This window comes from Megalobrama amblycephala, linkage group LG8, assembly GCF_018812025.1.
Source record: "Megalobrama amblycephala isolate DHTTF-2021 linkage group LG8, ASM1881202v1, whole genome shotgun sequence".
Classification (NCBI taxonomy): Eukaryota; Metazoa; Chordata; class Actinopteri; order Cypriniformes; family Xenocyprididae; genus Megalobrama; species Megalobrama amblycephala.
The window spans coordinates 22264522-22282649 of NC_063051.1; the positions used below are offsets into that span (position 1 = coordinate 22264522).

The 18128-nt window shown below is 34.2% G+C and overlaps 1 protein-coding gene across 2 annotated transcripts; it reads left to right on the top strand.

The window, feature by feature from the left end:
* The first annotated feature begins 3123 nt into the window (after positions 1-3123).
* Positions 3124-8727, top strand: rhcgl1 (Rh family, C glycoprotein, like 1). Of its 2 annotated transcripts, none has more exons than XM_048200074.1 (11): positions 3124-3403; positions 3522-3714; positions 3873-4023; positions 4108-4255; positions 4964-5130; positions 5215-5352; positions 5526-5662; positions 5826-5950; positions 6041-6114; positions 6221-6297; positions 6518-8727. In XM_048200074.1, the coding sequence occupies exons 1-11, from the start codon at positions 3217-3219 to the stop codon at positions 6537-6539; spliced, it is 1419 nt and encodes a 472-aa protein (XP_048056031.1). In that variant the 5' UTR covers positions 3124-3216; the 3' UTR covers positions 6540-8727. The 2 variants fall into 2 exon arrangements, with proteins under 2 accessions (XP_048056031.1, XP_048056030.1); XM_048200073.1 differs by having other exon boundaries at positions 8258-8727.
* The last annotated feature ends 9401 nt before the right edge of the window (positions 8728-18128 follow it).

Here is an 18128-nt window from a genome sequence, read left to right on the forward strand (position 1 = left end):
CCCTAGCGGCCAGTCGATAAATTGCAGTTTAAGTCACTTCTGTATTAGCTTCAAGAGAAACCGGGGGAGGTTGCCGCTTGAGTCAGTTGCATAAGAGTTTAACTCCCCTCAGCCACCTTCCGTTTTTTTTTAGGAAATGCATTTTTGTCAATAAAAATGTAAGCAGTGTAAAAATGCTACGACCAGATACTGTATATCCTCATAGCTGCTTTGCAAAAATAATAATAATAATAATTAAACATTTATCTGTGGATAAATCTATTGGTACTATCTGCTGATCACACAAAGCCTATTAGATTAGCTTAGCTTTTTAAAAAACCTTGTTCAGTATGAGGCCACGATAAGTTGAAGACTAGAAGTAGAGTCTTATGTGTGCAGCATTATTGAATTTATATTTGTTGTTTTTATTAATGATTATTAATCTCCTAAATAATGATGTTTATTATTTTTAGTAGCAGTATTTTCAGGTGAAATAAGAAAGGTCTAGCCACTCAAGGTAAGAAATGATGGTGATGGCTTGACACGCTAACATGTTGTTGTGAGAACATTTGACAGTAACTGAATATTGCACATACCACAATATAAATGTTGTACATACTGCACATTGTTGACGCAGTTGTGAGGGGAAATCTTTGACACTTACAGGGGCTTTTTATCTGAGCAGTAACAACAATGTCATGTAAGCATGTAACTCACACATCATGCTACAGGGAAACTACAAGAACAAGTAAACAGAGCTTTTGGCAATTTTTTTTTTTTTTTTTTACTGAAACTGATGATGTGTAATACCACAAAATTCAACATAAAACAGTAAATGTTTTTAATTATCTAGCTACAGTTTTACTTGACTATATATATATATATATATATATATATATATATATATATATATATATATATATATATATATATATATATATATATATATATATATATATATATATATATATACAGTACAGTCCAAAAGTTTGGAACCACTAAGATTTTTAATGTTTTTAAAAGAAGTTTCGTCTGCTCACCAAGGCTACATTTATTTAATTAAAAATACAGTAAAAACAGTAATATTGTGAAATATTATTACAATTTAAAATAACTGTTTTCTATTTGAATATATTTCACAAAGTAATTTATTTCTGTGATGGCAAAGCTGAATTTTCAGCATCATTACTCCAGTCTTCAGTGTCACATGATCCTTCAGAAATCATTCTAATATGTGTACAATTGTACAAAATATTTGTGTACAATATTTTTTTTCAGGATTATTTGATGAATAGAAATTTCAAAAAAACAGTGTTTATCTGAAATCTAATCTTTTGTAACATTATAAATGTCTTTACTGCCACTTTTGATTGATTTAATGCATCCTTGCTGAATAAAAGTATTAATTTCTTTAATTTCTTTTCAAAAAAATAAAAATTACAATTCTTACTGACCCCAAACTTTTGAACGGTAGTGTATAATGCTACAGAAGCTTTGTATTTCAGATAAATGCTGTTCTTTTGAACTTTCTATTCATCAAGGAATCCTGAAAAAAAAAAGTACACAACTGTTTTCAACATTGAAAATAATCATAAATGTTTATTGAGCAGCAAATCAGCATATTAGAATGATTTCTGAAGGATCATGTGACACTGAAGACTGGAGTAATGATGCTGAAAATTCAGCTTTGCATCACAGGAATAAATTACTTTGTCAAATATATTTAAATAGTACACAGTTATTTTAAATTGTAATAATATTTCACAATATTACTGTTTTTTACTGTATTTTTAATTAAATAAATTTAGCCTTGGTGAGCAGACGAAACTTCTTTTAAAAACATTAAAAATCTTAGTGGTTCCAAACTTTTGGACTGTACTGTGTATATATATATATATATATATATATATATATATATATATATATATATATATATATATATATATATATATATATATATATATATATATATATATATATATATATATATATATATATATAGCCTTTTATAATTTTCCAAATATGCTTATGCAAAAGTCCTAGGCCACCACTAGCTTTGTTGTTTTAGCAAAGTTTTAATGTGTATTTGTAATATGTTTTTAGTATTTGTTGAGCATGTCATGTATTGTGTGCGTGCTCTTCTCTCTCTTTCTCCTGTCTCCTTTGCAGGTTGCTAATTGAGTTCCACCTGATGCTCATCAACTGAGTGCATGTTGCAGATCCCAAACGCTATAACAGAGTGAAGAAACAATGCTGGAGTACTGACAGAATGCACTTCTTTTCCCTGATCTAGAACTGTTATCGTGTATTTTCTCTTGTGTGAATTCAGGTATAGAACTAAATGCAGCCTTGCTCTGCTCTCAACTTTTTGGATGAGTTGCGTAACCACTTGCAGTGAGAGAGCGTGTGAAAGCTGTTTTGTTTGTTCTTATGTTATCAACATTTTGTTTTCACTCTTAATTTGTGTAAATACTTTGTTTTCAATTGGGAAGCTGTAGGGAGAGTGCCATTTTCTTTAAACTTGAATTTTGCTTATGTTTATAGACAGGGAGCAAGGTAAGACTTTGTTGTTTATTTGTTTTCTTTTAGTTAATGCTACCCTTGTCAGTAAGAAAGTTTCTGTTTGTTGTGTTGGCCTGAAGATTTGCTTCCTTTATTTCTTTCTTTCTTTTTGTTGAGGCTATTTTTGAATTGTTGTTAAATAAAGTTATTTTTGCTTAATTTGTGTTTGTGGCTTTTCTGGATTAGGGGATTTAAGTGACAGTCATTTTTATTTTATTGACAATTGTTACTTCCTACCCCTAGACAAACTGGGAGGTTTGTAACAAATTACCATATATATATATATATATATATATATAATTTTTTTTTTTTAATTTTATTTATTTTTTTGGTCTTTTATTATAATACAAACAGAAAATACAAGAAATATGTACACAAAGTAAAAAAAATATATATATAATAAAAATATAATATAAAATAAAAATATAATATAAAATATATATACACCAGATACCATCTCTTCCTTTTCCTCAATACCTTTTTGTCATAAGTGTGTGTGTGTTTTATGTCTTTGCATGTCTTTGTAGGTGTGGCTAGTTGATTATGTCATGACACACCTCCAAACCTCAATATAAAACCTTTATGACAAAAGGTGAGTCACATGCATGTTCCTATTGAAAGGAATTTCACGGTCATCTCAAGAACCTCTCTTCGGGAAAATCTGCAAGACTTAAAATGACCAAAAACACCAATATTCGAATCAGTCTACCAGCAGTTTGCTTTGTCTGGCAGATTGCCATGATCATCCTGTTTGGTGTGTTCATTCGTTATAATGAGGAGTCTGACACCCATTGGATCGAACACAAGAGAAGAAAAAATATTTCCACGCATTTAGAGAATGACTTTTACTATAGATATCCAAGTAAGTAACATCACCAGCATGTTTCACTCCAATCTGTTAAATTTACTGAAACTTTTTTTTCCTCATAATCATGTACATATTCACACTCAGACATTCTTCTTTTTTTATGTTTCCTCAGGTTTTCAGGATGTGCATGTGATGATCTTTGTTGGTTTTGGATTTCTCATGACCTTCCTTAAGCGTTATAGTTTCGGTGGAGTTGGCTTCAATTTTCTCATCGCAGCTTTTGGAATTCAATGGGCTCTGCTGATGCAAGGCTGGTTTCATCATCTTGACAGTGATGACTGGAAAATAAAAATTGGGATTGAGAAGTAATTGATTATTGTAATCTATTGACATTATTGATATGTTCACCTTCATGTTTAGGCCTAGCGTCACATGACTGACATGCTTTCTACATGATACAGAACAGTGATTGAGTTTTAAATTTTTGAAGCAATGCTTAATATATGCATCATTTTTCAATCAGCCTCATCAATGCAGATTTCTGTGTGGCCGGCTGTCTCATTGCATATGGCGCTTGTCTTGGAAAGGTCAGTCCAGTGCAGCTGATGGTTCTTACTCTGTTTGGAGTCACCCTGTTTGCAGTTGAGGAGTATATCATTTTAGAACTCCTTCATGTAAGTTTGAATCCATCTATTTTCTCCCAATAAATAACATCAGAGCTGGAATTTATCATTTTTGATGGCCTCATTCATGCATAGGTGAAAGATGCTGGTGGTTCTATGGTCATCCACACTTTTGGAGCATATTATGGTTTGACCATATCTTGGATCTTATATCGACCATTGCTATCTCAAACCAAACATTTACAAGGATCCGTATACCACTCCGATGTGTTTGCAATGATTGGTGAGTATGAAAGAACATCCTTCTCCCTTTCCCCTGTTGTATTAATCAAGCTGGGTATAACAAACGTCACTAAAAGAGCTGTTGATTTTGCAAGGTATTTTACATTTAAGTACATAGTTATTCAAAACAACCACTTCAATTGAACCAAATGGTGCAATTTTCAATTTAATCATATTTTGCCATTTCAAAACCTCTTAAAGGTATAGTTCACCCAAAATTTGAAATTATGTCATAATTTACTCACCCTCAAGTTGTTCCAAACCTGTTTAAATTACACAAAAGAAGATATTCTGAAGAATGTCGGTAAACAAACAGTTGATGGGTCCCATTGACTTCCATATATGGAGAAAAAAAAAAAAAAAAAAAAACACTATGGAAGTCAGTGGGCAACAACTTGAACTTGGGTGACTAAATACAAAAAATACAAATCGAGAAAATCCAAATTTGAGAAAATTTAAAATTATGACAAGATCTGTTGAAAAAATGATCCCATTAGCTACATATGCATCATTGTAAAAATTATTAAATGTTAGATTGAATTGAAAAGTGCTGTGCTTTTTGTTGCTAATTTAGTGTTTTGGGATAAAATAAATTAAAGGAGCCTATATAAATAAAATACCCCAGGGGGCTTTACCTGCTGTACCCAATTATGTAGGCTATCAAAATGTTGGGAACCATTCCTAATTTTCTTCCATCTCTCTTTTTCAGGCACTCTCTTTCTTTGGATGTTCTGGCCCAGTTTTAATTCTGCTATTGCAGATCATGGAGATGGGCAGCACAGAGCTGTTATAAATACCTACCTCGCACTGGCCTCATCAGTTCTCACTACCTTTGCCATTTCAAGTCTCTCACAGAAACATGGAAAGCTTGACATGGTAACTGAATTTCTAGTGACTGTCTATGAGATCTGAGTTGATCTTTAATTTTTGCTCATAAAATAATCCTTACATTTTCTTCAGGTACATATTCAGAATGCTACCTTGGCTGGTGGTGTTGCGATGGGAACAGCTTCAGAGTTCATGATAACGCCTTACGGCTCTCTGATAGTGGGATTCTGTTCAGGCATTGTTTCCACACTTGGATATCTGTTTCTGACTGTGAGTTTTGCTTTGTTGTACAGTACTGAAATTGCTCATATTGAAGTAAAAGAAACAGTGATTATGTATTTATTCAAAATGTGGATGGTTTTCTATTTACTGTATAATGCAGTCAAACATTTTAAAATTGATTTCAAGGCAACTATAATCTTTTATATATATTTCCTTATCAGCCTTTTATGGAAAAAACTCTGAAAATACAAGACACTTGTGGTATACATAACCTGCATGCAATGCCTGGAGTTATAGGTGGTATTGTTGGAGCTATTACTGCAGCTTCCGCCAGTGAGTCAGTTTATGGAAAAGAAGGGTAAGTTTTTATTAGTCAGATGATCCTAAAGATTCATAAAGGTTTTATTAGAATTTTTTATACATATACTCAGAGTTACAGTTGGCCTCTGTTTGCACTGCTGCAGAAAAGAAAACGAAAGCAAAATATCGCGCGACTCCTTAATACTGTGTTTTCTGTTCAGGTTGATTAACACTTTCGACTTCAAGGATGCCATTGCTAACAGGACAGCCAGCACTCAGGGTGGTTACCAGGCAGCTGGTCTCTGTGTTGCACTAGCATTTGGCCTTGCAGGTGGAGCTTTGGTTGGTGAGTGCAATTAAAGTTAAACAGTAACTATGTGTTTTTAGATATTAATATGCATTAGAGCTGACATTTTTATGCTGTTTAACTTTCCAGGAGGGATACTAAAGCTGCCAATCTGGGGAGACCCAGCAGACGGTAACTGCTTTGATGATGAAGTTTACTGGGAGGTAAGAAAAGTGTTTTTGTAGAACAGAACTGATTCATTAAGTTTTCTCTGTCAAAGGAGTCATGAATTTAGAAATAGGTGGACAAATTGTTGGTGTTCATTCTTAGGTTCCAGAGGATGAGGATGATGATATTCCTGCCTCAAGACACCTAGACATGAACCATGTAAGAAACATGGCAGATGTGTGAGTATACATGCTATCAAGTTTTAAATCACTTAATCTATTCATGAATCCCTCCTTGCAGTGGGATGGGAACCTTCAGTTATATTTCAATCAGAGTGACAATTCACAAGGCCATTGTGAAATTTCTATCAAACTACAATTAAGACATTAGGAAATTGTTGTTCAGAATTATTTTATGTAAATACCTTTGTAAAACTGTTGACATCTCTTATGTACACAGATATCAACGAAGTAATGTGTAGGGGGAAAACCGCCTTAAAACGCCACTTCCTGAAGAACTCTGAATGATGATTGAATAAGAATCATGAAAGATTTACAGACTGATTAGATAAGCTACTCAATGGAATTTTTTAAGTCAGTCATGTGCTGTGGGTTATACAATGTCATAATCCTAAGGCATCTTGTCTATAGCACCTGAATAACCAGTGTTGCCACTGCTGCTAGTGCTTCCGCAAAAACCTTTCCAAACAGTAGGGTTATTTCCTTTTTGAATTCTTTACATTCCTACACCAATGATGAAACTTCAAATAATCTTTGTTCGTAATGTGACTATCTATACTGATTCGAGTTTTGTCATTGTATTGTTAATAATCAACATATAATTAATCTGTTCAGTGAAAGAATAAGAACAAGATTGATTGACTGCATGACAAGCTAACTACCCATGTTATTTAACATAGTGATAAAACCTACCCAATAAAGTCAATTATTTTTTGTCATATATCGATTTCATAGGTTTTTAATACTTTTGAATGCTAAAGGATGTTGATGCTATAACATGTGATCGACTTTGACAGATGAATTTGCATACTTGCCCGAGGCCTCTATTTGAAGGAACTCATTGTGAGCAAAAAAGAAACTTCCTACTGTCTGGAATGTTGAGAGTTACTGATCCATCAAATCTATTTGGGCAAAAGTCCAATTTATTAAAATAATGAGTGGGTCACTCCTATCGGACAGCATAAGATCTCTCTAAATGATATCTTGGAATCATTATCTTGTCACTACAATTGTTGCCTACTAACATTGATATTCTCTTTTATTCTCCCTTCATTCTTTCTCAGCCTCAAACCTTTCTAACATTGGGAGTATTTGTCACACCAGAGAAATGAATGTTTGTGAAATTTCTTTGTTTATGAAAGCTGTCATGGGTAAAGTTATGGTTAGGTTTGGAGTTAGGGATGCTGTTTAAAAAAAAAAAAAAAGAATGTACATGCATAAAACTAAGAAAAGAGAACATGCTCTATGGACCAGTTTAGCTACACAGCTGGTGTTTTTTTTTTTTTTTTTTTTTTTTGCCCTAATTGACCTAAACTATTTGCCAAAAGGAAGCATTTAAAAAGTGGTAACTACAGGAAGGAGGCAACAAGTAAGATAGCAATTTTAGCTAGAGACCTTGAGATTGTACTCTGATAATAGCCAACAATGCTCTGTGCAGACTAGATTATGTGTTGATGTCTGCCCTTAAAATTGACAGATGCAACTTGTACTGTATAAGACATTTTACTAATTTAATAAAAAAATAATAATGTCATGCAATTATAAAAGACATTCAAATACATGTGATTTAACTGCAAAAACGGACAACACACACCCTAATTTTTCTTGTTTGCTGAGTTGTTAGCTGTTTCTCTTAAATGAATTCCTTTATGAATCTCCCCATTTATATCTTTTTCACCTGTTAAGTTTCATTATTTTCATAATCTTTTTCATCTGTTAAGTTTGATTATTTTCATTATAATCATTATCTACAGTGCTGTTGTAATAATATTGTACAACCAGTTTGTCTTTCTGCAAGAGCTGTTTACACTTGGACAGAAAGTAATTGGCTGACTGATTGTTGGTGAATTTCTACTCTGATTAAAGGAACTAGATTGAGGGTTATAATTCCCCCCCCTTCAGACAACCTCGTGAAAATGCAAATAAATTGCTATAATTTTTTCCCTGTTTTTTACATCAGAACTGCAAGTCTTCAAAGTGGATGAAAATGAAACCTTCTCCTTATTACCCAACATTTTGGCATTACAACTGAAAAAAACTGTGTGTTCCATGTAAAATTTGTAAGTCACCCTATACTTCTGTTGTATATTTTGTGCGGAATACAGTGTAATGAAACTTTAGCCATGAATACGTTTATGAACATAATGATGTATGTCAACATAAATATAAACATATTAATGCATGTTAAAACCTCTCCATGGCCCAAAAGGGTTAAGTTATCACAATATCCATTCTCAAGTTGTGGATCAAGATGTTCATGTTCTTTGCTTATTTGGCAATCTGTGATGCATCTATGCAATGTTTCCTTTCTAGTGCCAAAGATGCATAGAGCTTCCTTTTCAAGTCTTACAGTTTTTATTTTATTTATTGTAACTGCTTATATGTATGATATTTTGAAAAATAATGACCAAAATTAAAGAGTAGATTATATTGCCATGTTATATTTCCTTTTCCATAAGAAATATTAAGCAATTTTTTAGTTATCTAAGCACCAAACATGAAATTTACTATTAAAGGATTAGTTCACCCCAAAATGAAAATTCTGTCATTAATTACTCAAACACATGTTGTTCCAAACTCGTAAGACTTTCATTCATCTTCGGAACACAAATGAAGATCTTTTTGATAACATCTGAGAAATGTCTGTCCGTCCATTGACTGCCTTTGCAACGACCACTTTGATGCTTCAAAAAATTCATAAAGAGATTGTAAAACTAATCCATATGAATTGAGCGGTTTAGTCCAAATTAATAGATTGAATTTAGGCTTTTACTGGCATGTAAACACTGATCAGCGAACATAAACAAAAGCTTAAAAGCTTAACTATGCTGAGAGGTTCGTTCTTGTGTTACGCAGCACATTTGAGTTCATTTATTCATCTTATAAAGCGATCAAGTCTCTTTAGAAAATTTGGACTAAACTGCTTGATTCAAATGGATTAGTTTTACAACCTCTTTATGAGCTTTTTGAAGCGCCAAAGTGGTTGTTGCAATAGCAGTCATTGGACAGACAAACTTTCAGATTTCATCAAAAATATCTTAATTTGTGTTCCAAAGTTAAATGAAAGTCTTACAGGTTTAGAATGACATGAGGTGAGTAATTAATGACAATTTCCATTTTGAGATGATACTAATCATTTTATTTGGTTAGTATATGCCGGTCCTTTGCATTGTGTTTAACTATTAGCTGAAATACCAAAGAAGATCACCGCAGGCAAGTCAAACAGTCACAAGCATAACTGCAGTTATAGCCTCTCCCCTGTGATGGTGTCAGATGTACTATTGTGTATATAGTTTCATAGCTACCTGTAGTTGTTGTTCATCATTTTGCGTGAGACCATCTGACATGTATTAGGAAACAAATGAGTAATAGTGTAAAGCAGGCATTATTTGTTTAAGGCAGATGTGTTCTTGTAGTGCAGGTATATCCAGTCATGGAAAGTTACTGGAAACTACGTCTGTCTTTATGCAGCTGAGTAAGGTGATCATCAGGGAGTTCAGAATGTACAGACTTGTAGTAAAAAAAAACTTCTCAGGAAATTGGATTTGTCAGAACAATATGTTATGTGCATCAGCCCACCCTAAAAATAAATATGACTTAGACCATGTATCAATAATAATGGAATATGGAGCATGTTTTATTACCTAGGTTGAAGAGGGACTCCTATTTTTAAATAATGAAAAATAAGTACTAGCAAAATTGAAACCCAGAAGAACAATTACATTTACACCAGAGAGATTAATAAGCTTGAGAAAAAAAAATATGAAAACAAAACTAAGCAAAACATATTGAGAGTGCAGTTGGAACTGAGATCTCCTTGTAATGGATGATAGGGTGCTTGATTGGTATAAATAATTAACATTCATTTAAATGATTTCAGGGGAAACAAATGGGATAATCATTTCTAATTATTATGTAAACTTGAGATGAGGATATAAAGAGCAAGGAAGGATGGTCCCATTTTAAGGAGCCTCCTTTGTTCTAGACCTACACATGCTAGTCGCAATGAGACCTGATTGAGGTCCCTGGTTTTGTAACTGCTGAGAGCAAAGAGGATTACATGAACAAAAGCCTCTGTGGATGGTTGAGGAGGATATCCTGAAGCCAACGGGTTTTGTTTACATCACTGTATCTGTTAGACCACAGAGCTAACACAGGAGCACTAAAATATGCAAATATGCTTAATAACCAAGGAGCTGCAACCATGAAGAACATGGTGGTTAACGCCTAAGTCTTTTGTTTTGGGAAGAAATGCTGTGAATGCTCTGTAAATGGGCTGAAAGTTGTAGCACCTAGGGGTTAGTTCAATATTTTTATTCCCATGCTGGTAAGGACAAAATCCCATGCACCTGAATTTCAAGGTTAGCCTTGTAATATTTTAGAGGTCTTTCAGCAGCTGTGAGTGAAAGACTCTGGTCTCAGAGCAGTGGTCCAGGGGGCGACTGCAATCCAGCTGTGTTTTTAAATAAGGAACATCCATCTGAGCCTCTTTCCTACTTATTGGCAAAAGAGAACAATCAGCTAGATAGAGAGAGAGCTCCACGCTGTGGTAAGAATTCAACACACACAAAAACATGTGCTTCCACTTAATGAGGAAAATGTACACAAATATGATTTGTGTTGCATGTTTTTATAGCTGAATCCATGGAAGTAAAGGAATTGTTTTTCCCAGTTAATATGGGAACATTCTCAGAACTTTGGCTAACGTTCTAGCCAAACGTTCTTTGGCAAGGTTCTCTCAAAGTTTTGAACAAACGTTAATAGAACGTTCTGGTCTTTAATAATGTTCTCAAAACATTAGCACAAAAACATTATCTATATACATCATTCATAGAATCTTTTTTACAGAAATGTTTTATTTGGATGTTTGTTTGTACTTTCAGAACATTCAGAGAACATACAAAAGTAACATTCTGATAATTGGAATGTTCTCCTAACGTTCGTACAACCAAGGTAACATCTTCGTATAACTAAGATTTTTTTTTTTTTTTTTTTTTTTTTAGCTGGGTTGTTTTTTTCATTGCACTTTCTGGTTGAAAAGGCTGAAATGAATTTATAATCACATTTTGCCATTGTGCTTCACATTCCAGTTAGCTTAAATTTGAACTAAGTAAAATCTTTATTGTGTATTTGTATTATTTTACATATATTTGCATCTGAAACTTATAACTATACAGTGCATAAAATCTGCATGTGTTATGAAATTATTGATTAATATGCTTTTAAATGTATTTGCCTGCATATTGACTCAAAAAAATTTTTTTGCCGAAAATGTATGTATTTATCCATGGCTGTGAAAAAAATAAATAAATAAAAAATGTTGCCTTAAGGATAATAATATAATATTCTGAGTATAATGTCAGTGAAGTAATAATTAAAAAAAAAAAAAACTCTACTTCAGAACAACTTTACACTTTTGCCCAGTTGTCATTATTTATAATATTCTCTTTTATTTCTGAATGAAATTTGAATGGCTAAGTATGTCTGAGGGATAAAGTAAAAGAAATCCTTAGGCTGTTGAAATAACGAGAATAATAAATAAAATAAAATCAGAATAAAATCGTGTTAAACTAACACTATGCAATGAAACAACTCATTTTGTTTATCTTTGAAACCGAGATGTTTTTTTATTGAAACCAAAACTTGTGAGAAGCCAGCTGCGTCGGCTGTTTGCCTTTGTGCTTGCAGAGACTCAGGGGATTCCCGCCTATCAGGTCAATCAGACGATGATGGCACTGCGGTGAGGGTGGAATCCAAACTTTCTCATCGAAACTGGAATCTTTTTTGTATGTTAATGAGTGAAGAGGCGGATGTAAATGAGATGATTTAGATATGGAGCTCCCAATCCAGCTCCTGTCATAACAAAAAGTTAATTAAGAAAATAATCATTCTATTCAGCACACTCATTCAGTTCTCCCCCACATTCCCTAAAGAAAAGCAAAAAAATCAACTTTGTGTTTTCTTACAAATGAGAACACTGCATTACCCATTCAGTATGCAGTGAGTTTGGTGTTGGTTATTCAAATCAGGCTTGCCTGTGGAAAAACCTAACTCAATTACTTTAGGGAGCCCCAATCGTCTATGCAAATATGCGGGTGTATATGTAGTGTTTACCTACAGTATCAGCCTAGTTTCCCTGGACATTTTCATTAACTAATATGCCTATTAAAGGCTTCCTTAAAATTAGCATTTACTTGTGAACATTTATGCTCAGGGTTGTTTATTTTTTTCCTTATCGGCTCTCTGGAATACTTTATTCTGAGTGATCAATTGCGACATTTAGCTCTGATATTTTCTGATATGACACTATATATCATACAAGATCTTATATGGGTAACTGAAACCGGCATGATTTCCTAATTCAGAATATATTCAAAGACTGTGGATGTGCTTGAATTGGCAATTGGAAATACATTGATCAGTGGTGTAAAGTATTTGAGTAAATGTAATTAGTTACTGTACTTAAGTATCTTTTTGGCTACTTTGTAGTTGTACTGAGTATCAAAGATATTAAAGGGATAGTTCACCCAAAAATGAAAATTTGATGTTTATCTGCTTACCCCCAGGGCATCCAAGATGTAGGTGACTTTGTTTCTTTAGTAGAACACAAATGATGATTTTTAACTCCAACCGTTGCCGTCTGTCAGTCAAATAATGCTAGTCAATGGTCAAACAATTTATAAGAGTCAATAAACACGCACAGACAAATCCAAATTAAACCCTGCGGCTCGTGACGACATATTGATGTCCTAAGAGACAAAACGATCGGTTTGTGCGAGAAACTGAACAGTATTTATATAATTTTTTACCTCTAATACACCACTATGTCCAACTGCTTTCAGCAATCGCTTGGTGAGGTCTGATCGCGCTCTGACAACAGCAGTGATGTCTCGCGCATATACTTCAATGAGAGCTAGACATCACTGCCGCTGTCAGAGCGCGATCAGACCTCACTAAGCGATTGCTGAACGCAGTTGGACATAGTGGTGTATTAGAGGTAAAAATTATATAAATACTGTTCGGTTTCTCGCACAAACCGATCGTTTCGTGTCTTAGGACATCAATGTGCTGTCACGAGCCGCAGGGTTTAATTTGAATTTGTCTGTGCATGTTTATTGACTCTTATAGATTGTGTGACCATTGACTTGCATTATAAGACTGACAGACGGCAGAGTTAAAAATCATCATTTGTGTTCAACTGAAGAAACTAAGTCACCTACATCTTGGATGCCCTGGGGGTAAGCAGATAAACATCAAATTTTCATTTTTGGGTGAACTATCCCTTTAACAATTTTCACTCTACATTTTTGAACAAGTAAATGTACTTTTCCAATACATTTGTGATGAGTAATGCAATTACACATTACATTTTGCATGGCACCTAACTTTTTCTGCAGCAGTTTGTTTCTGATATAAATCTATATCGCCATCTAAGGGCATTTGAAGGTACTATATCTTGCGCGTTTTGCCTTTACTCACCCAAACTTGTCAGCAAGGCTATTTTACGTGAATGTGAGTACATTAGCAGGTAGTTGCTGAATTGCAGGTGTTTGATTTGAGGTCACGACTGCAGCCAGTGATGAGGCCGACACCAGCACACCCAGTGCCAGCAGACTTTGATTATTTAATTTTACTTAACATTATTTTATTTATCTGCTATAATGACAAAAACTTTTTGAAGGATATTGGTTTACTTATGGCGTTTTTGAGCACTTGAGCTTAACTAAGACTTGAGAGTTTGTAGACGTTTAAGAGGCTGTTGTCGAACTTGATTTATTGCAGTACTGAGGTGTTCGGTTTTATTTTGATTTTAGAAAATAATCATTATTTCTCATCTTACAAATCAATTGTTTCTTATTTTCACCGGTATGTCTCTTAGGTTGAGGACTAAAGCATTTTTGAGCCTATATGGTTACACTTTATTTTACAGTGCGGTAGTTACATTGTCATTTTCAAATAAGTACTGAGTAATATTAATTAACTACATGTACTTACTATAGAGTTACAGTTAGGGTTAGGGTGTTACCAAAAATAATTAAGTACTGTTCAAATCAGATACTGTAAGACTTTTACTCGAGTCGTATTGAAATTTGTGACTTGTAACTTGTAATGGAGTCATTTTTACTGTAAGGCATCCTTACTTTTATTCAAGTATGGTTTTCAGGTACTGAATCCAAGTGAAATCATGTCCGATGTTTTTCCACATTTAATACTTGGAACCAACAATTCAAGACTTTTTATGTAGACTTTGTGTAGACATTTTATACCCACACAAAGCATGTGTAGACTTTTTATACCCAATTATCCAGTAACATTTAAATTAAACTTGTCAGTAAAATTATTTTGAAGTGTTGCTGCTTTTGTGTCCTTTAACACATACTCTCTCTCTCTTATTTTGAACGCAACTGGTGCCATCTTGCATCTCATTTATCAGTTGTAGTTACCTCAGAATTACCTCAGAAGACTTGTTACTGTAATTTTTTTGCCATTGTCTTCTTGGCCAACTATTTTGTATATTGTAGATTTTTCTTTCTTAGCTATTGGCTACTGACAGAATTATGAAATAATTTAAACTCAAATCAATATCTCATGTCCACAAGTGTATTTAATTATTGACCAGCTAATTGTACATTATCCTTTACTTGTAGACAATCCCACAGACATGAGATACAAATAAGAGATGTGTTTCTTAATTCGCTTATTTGGCTAATACAACTTGCATGCATGCAGTAGTTACCACATCCAAAGGAAGTCATATTTGTTCCTTTAATGTAATACTTGTGCTCTTATCTTCAGCCAGCTTAATAAATATTTAATGCTGCTATCTTCTTATTACACAATCTATTTTCAGATATTTTCACTGGCATCCCTACATCACATCAAAACTGCTTCAATCAAGCCTGTAAACATCTGACAAGATATTTAAGCATTGTGCATACCATCTGTTGTCCTTGTCATCGCTTGTTATACATGCAGATTATTCTTGTAACAGTGACATCAAAAATTTGCTTTCCATCACTACTAACTAGAAAGTGAATAACTGAAACAGTTGAAAGACCCCATGAGACATGGCTTCACCAAGTTCATGTTCAAAGATTTTACAGTGCAAATATACCTATAACAGTTGGAGGGCAGCCCAAAAAAGGAGAGCATGTGGACCAATTATTATTCGTATAGATTAATGCTTGGCAATGTTCAAGTCGGACAGATTTTTGTTCAGAAATCCAATCCCCAGCTGAGCTGTTTGCTTCACAAGCAAATCCCAGCTGTATCGGTCTTTTACAACACCTGTTCAGGTTTTTTCCATGGGAGCTGTTCAGGTTCTTCACAGCTGACTCACAAATCACGTCAAGTGCGTAAGTGGGGTGGACAGCTACCCTTCTTTTGCACACTAGTGTGCCATTTCTTGTCATCATTCATACTTACGGCCCACCCCTAGACCTCCCTCTTGGTTACTTGCAGACTTTGTGATAGATAAATGAGAGGTTCATTATGAAGAGTTTGAAAGGTTGTCCAGTAACACTTTATTTTGAGGGTCTACTTTAGATATTCTACTAACTATAAGTAACTGCAACTACATGTCAACTAACTCTCATCAGAGTATTTGTAGACTGTCTGCTTAAAGGTGCAATATGTAAAAATTTTGCAGTAAAATATCCAAAAACCACTAGGCCAGTGTTATATATTTTGTTCACTTGAGTACTTACAATATCCCAAATGTTTCCAACTATTTGTAAATTGTGAGAAAATTGCAATTTTAACCAAGACTCCAGGACGTATGAGGAGTTGCCTGTCAATTGTGTCATACCCGCATTACCCTCGGTTTCTCGGTTTTATTTTGTAGAAACCATGGAAACACCAAAGATGCTTTAATATATTACATGTTTTAATAGACAAGGGAACAACTGTTTGGTTACGTTTATAGACAGAAAACTAATTGTTGTTATATAGCTCAACATGTTTAGTCTTATCGTTTAAATCTAATTTTCTTGATTTTTTGCGAGTAACATGCCTCAGAGAAAAACGCTATTTTGTGAAGTAGCTAACATAGCATAATCAGATGCATCTTTATTTTTAGTAACAGGAATACAGCATTTTTTCCATGATACAATATGTTTTAAAATTAAAGGTGCCCTAGAATTAAAAAATGAATTTATATTGGCATAGTTAAATAACAAGAGTTCAGTACATGGAAATGACATACAGTGAGTCTCAAACTCCATTGTTTCCTCCTTCTTATATAAATCTCATTTGTTTAAAAGACCTCCGACGAACAGGCGAATCTCAACATAACACCGACTGTTACGTAACAGTCGGGGTGTACGCCCCCAATATTTGCATATGCCAGCTCATGTTCAAAGCATTACACAAGGGCAGGACATCTGGATGTGCACTGCTGAATCATCAGACTAGTTAAGCAAGCAAGAACAATAGCAAAAAATGGCAGATGGAGCGATAATAACTGACATGATCCATGATAACATGATATTTTTAGTGATATTTGTAAACTGTCTTTCTAAATGTTTCGTTAGCATGTTGCTAATGTACTGTTAAATGTGGTTAAAGTTACCATTGTTTCTTATTGTATTCACGGAGACAAGAGCCGTCTTTATTTTCATTATTAAACACTTGCAGTCTGTATAATGCATAAACACAACTTCATTCTTTATAAATCTCTCCAAGTGTAGCATTAGCCATTAGCCACGGATCACAGCCTCAAATTCATTCAGAATTAAATGTAAACATCCAAATAAATACAATACTCACATAATCCGATGTATGCATGCAGTATGCATGACGGACACTTTGTAAAGATCCATTTTGAGGGTTATATTAGCAGTGTAAACTTTGCTTATGCACTGTTTAAGGCAAGTGCAAGCTCCGTGGGCGGGGAGCGTGAGCATTTAAAGGGGCAGCAACCTGAATCGGCGCATTTCTAATTATGTCCCAAAATAGGAAGTTAAAAAAATGAATTAAAAAATATCTATGGGGTATTTTGAGCTGAAACTTCACAGACACATTCAGGGGACACCTTAGACTTATATTACATCTTGTAAAAAAACGTTCGATGGCACCTTTAATTGCATGTCATTTATCAATACAAGCCATCCAGCATTTAATATGATATTCGAAAATTGATCTAGCTTACTGCAGTGTGCAACAAGTGTCTCACAGCAGCCACCGAGCGAACGCACAGAGTAACGTTATAACATTTTCAACACACTCAAATGTATCTAATATGATAAACAGATCTGCATTACCTTATACTCATGACCGGAAAAGCAGAAGCGGCGCCGGCGATTGTGGCATAATAAAAGTTCCGCTGCTCACGGCGTGTTGCGCAATCGCTCCAGTGGCCTCGTTCAGCTCCCACAACACTCGGTCCTGCTCTGCTTCATAATACAATAATGCTAATATGAACATGATTTCTTCCCGAGTCCTATCCCGATTATTTCCACCGGCTGTGATGTTAAGACCACATGTCCCAAGATTCCGTGCTCAAACTTGGCGTCATCAAGCTACGCCTTTGTTTTGAATAGGCCTCTAGCGACCTCTAGCGGACAGAAAATATTACATATTGCACCTTTAATATCTGATAACACTTTATTTTGGTGTAATTACATGTCAACTTATTACAAACCTGAACCCTAACACCTAACCCTAACAGTCTACTACAGTACTAATTCTCTAATGACAGTTAGTTGATATGTAGTTGCAAAGTGGACCATCAAATTAAGTGTAACCGACTGTCCAAATAACTCAAAGCATCATTCACACATTGTTTAAAGAACGCGCACATTAGAAATATAAAAACAAATGGATCACCTGCA

What these genes read in the sequence shown, in the direction of transcription:
- rhcgl1 (XM_048200073.1), top strand. Translation starts at nt 3,217, where the DNA reads ATGACCAAAAACACCAATATTCGAATCAGTCTACCAGCAGTTTGCTTT. An exon ending in AACATGGAAAGCTTGACATG is followed by an intron (nt 5,131 to 5,214) that starts GTAACTGAATTT and finishes CATTTTCTTCAG; the next exon opens with GTACATATTCAGAATGCTAC. An exon ending in TTGGATATCTGTTTCTGACT is followed by an intron (nt 5,353 to 5,525) that starts GTGAGTTTTGCT and finishes TTTCCTTATCAG; the next exon opens with CCTTTTATGGAAAAAACTCT.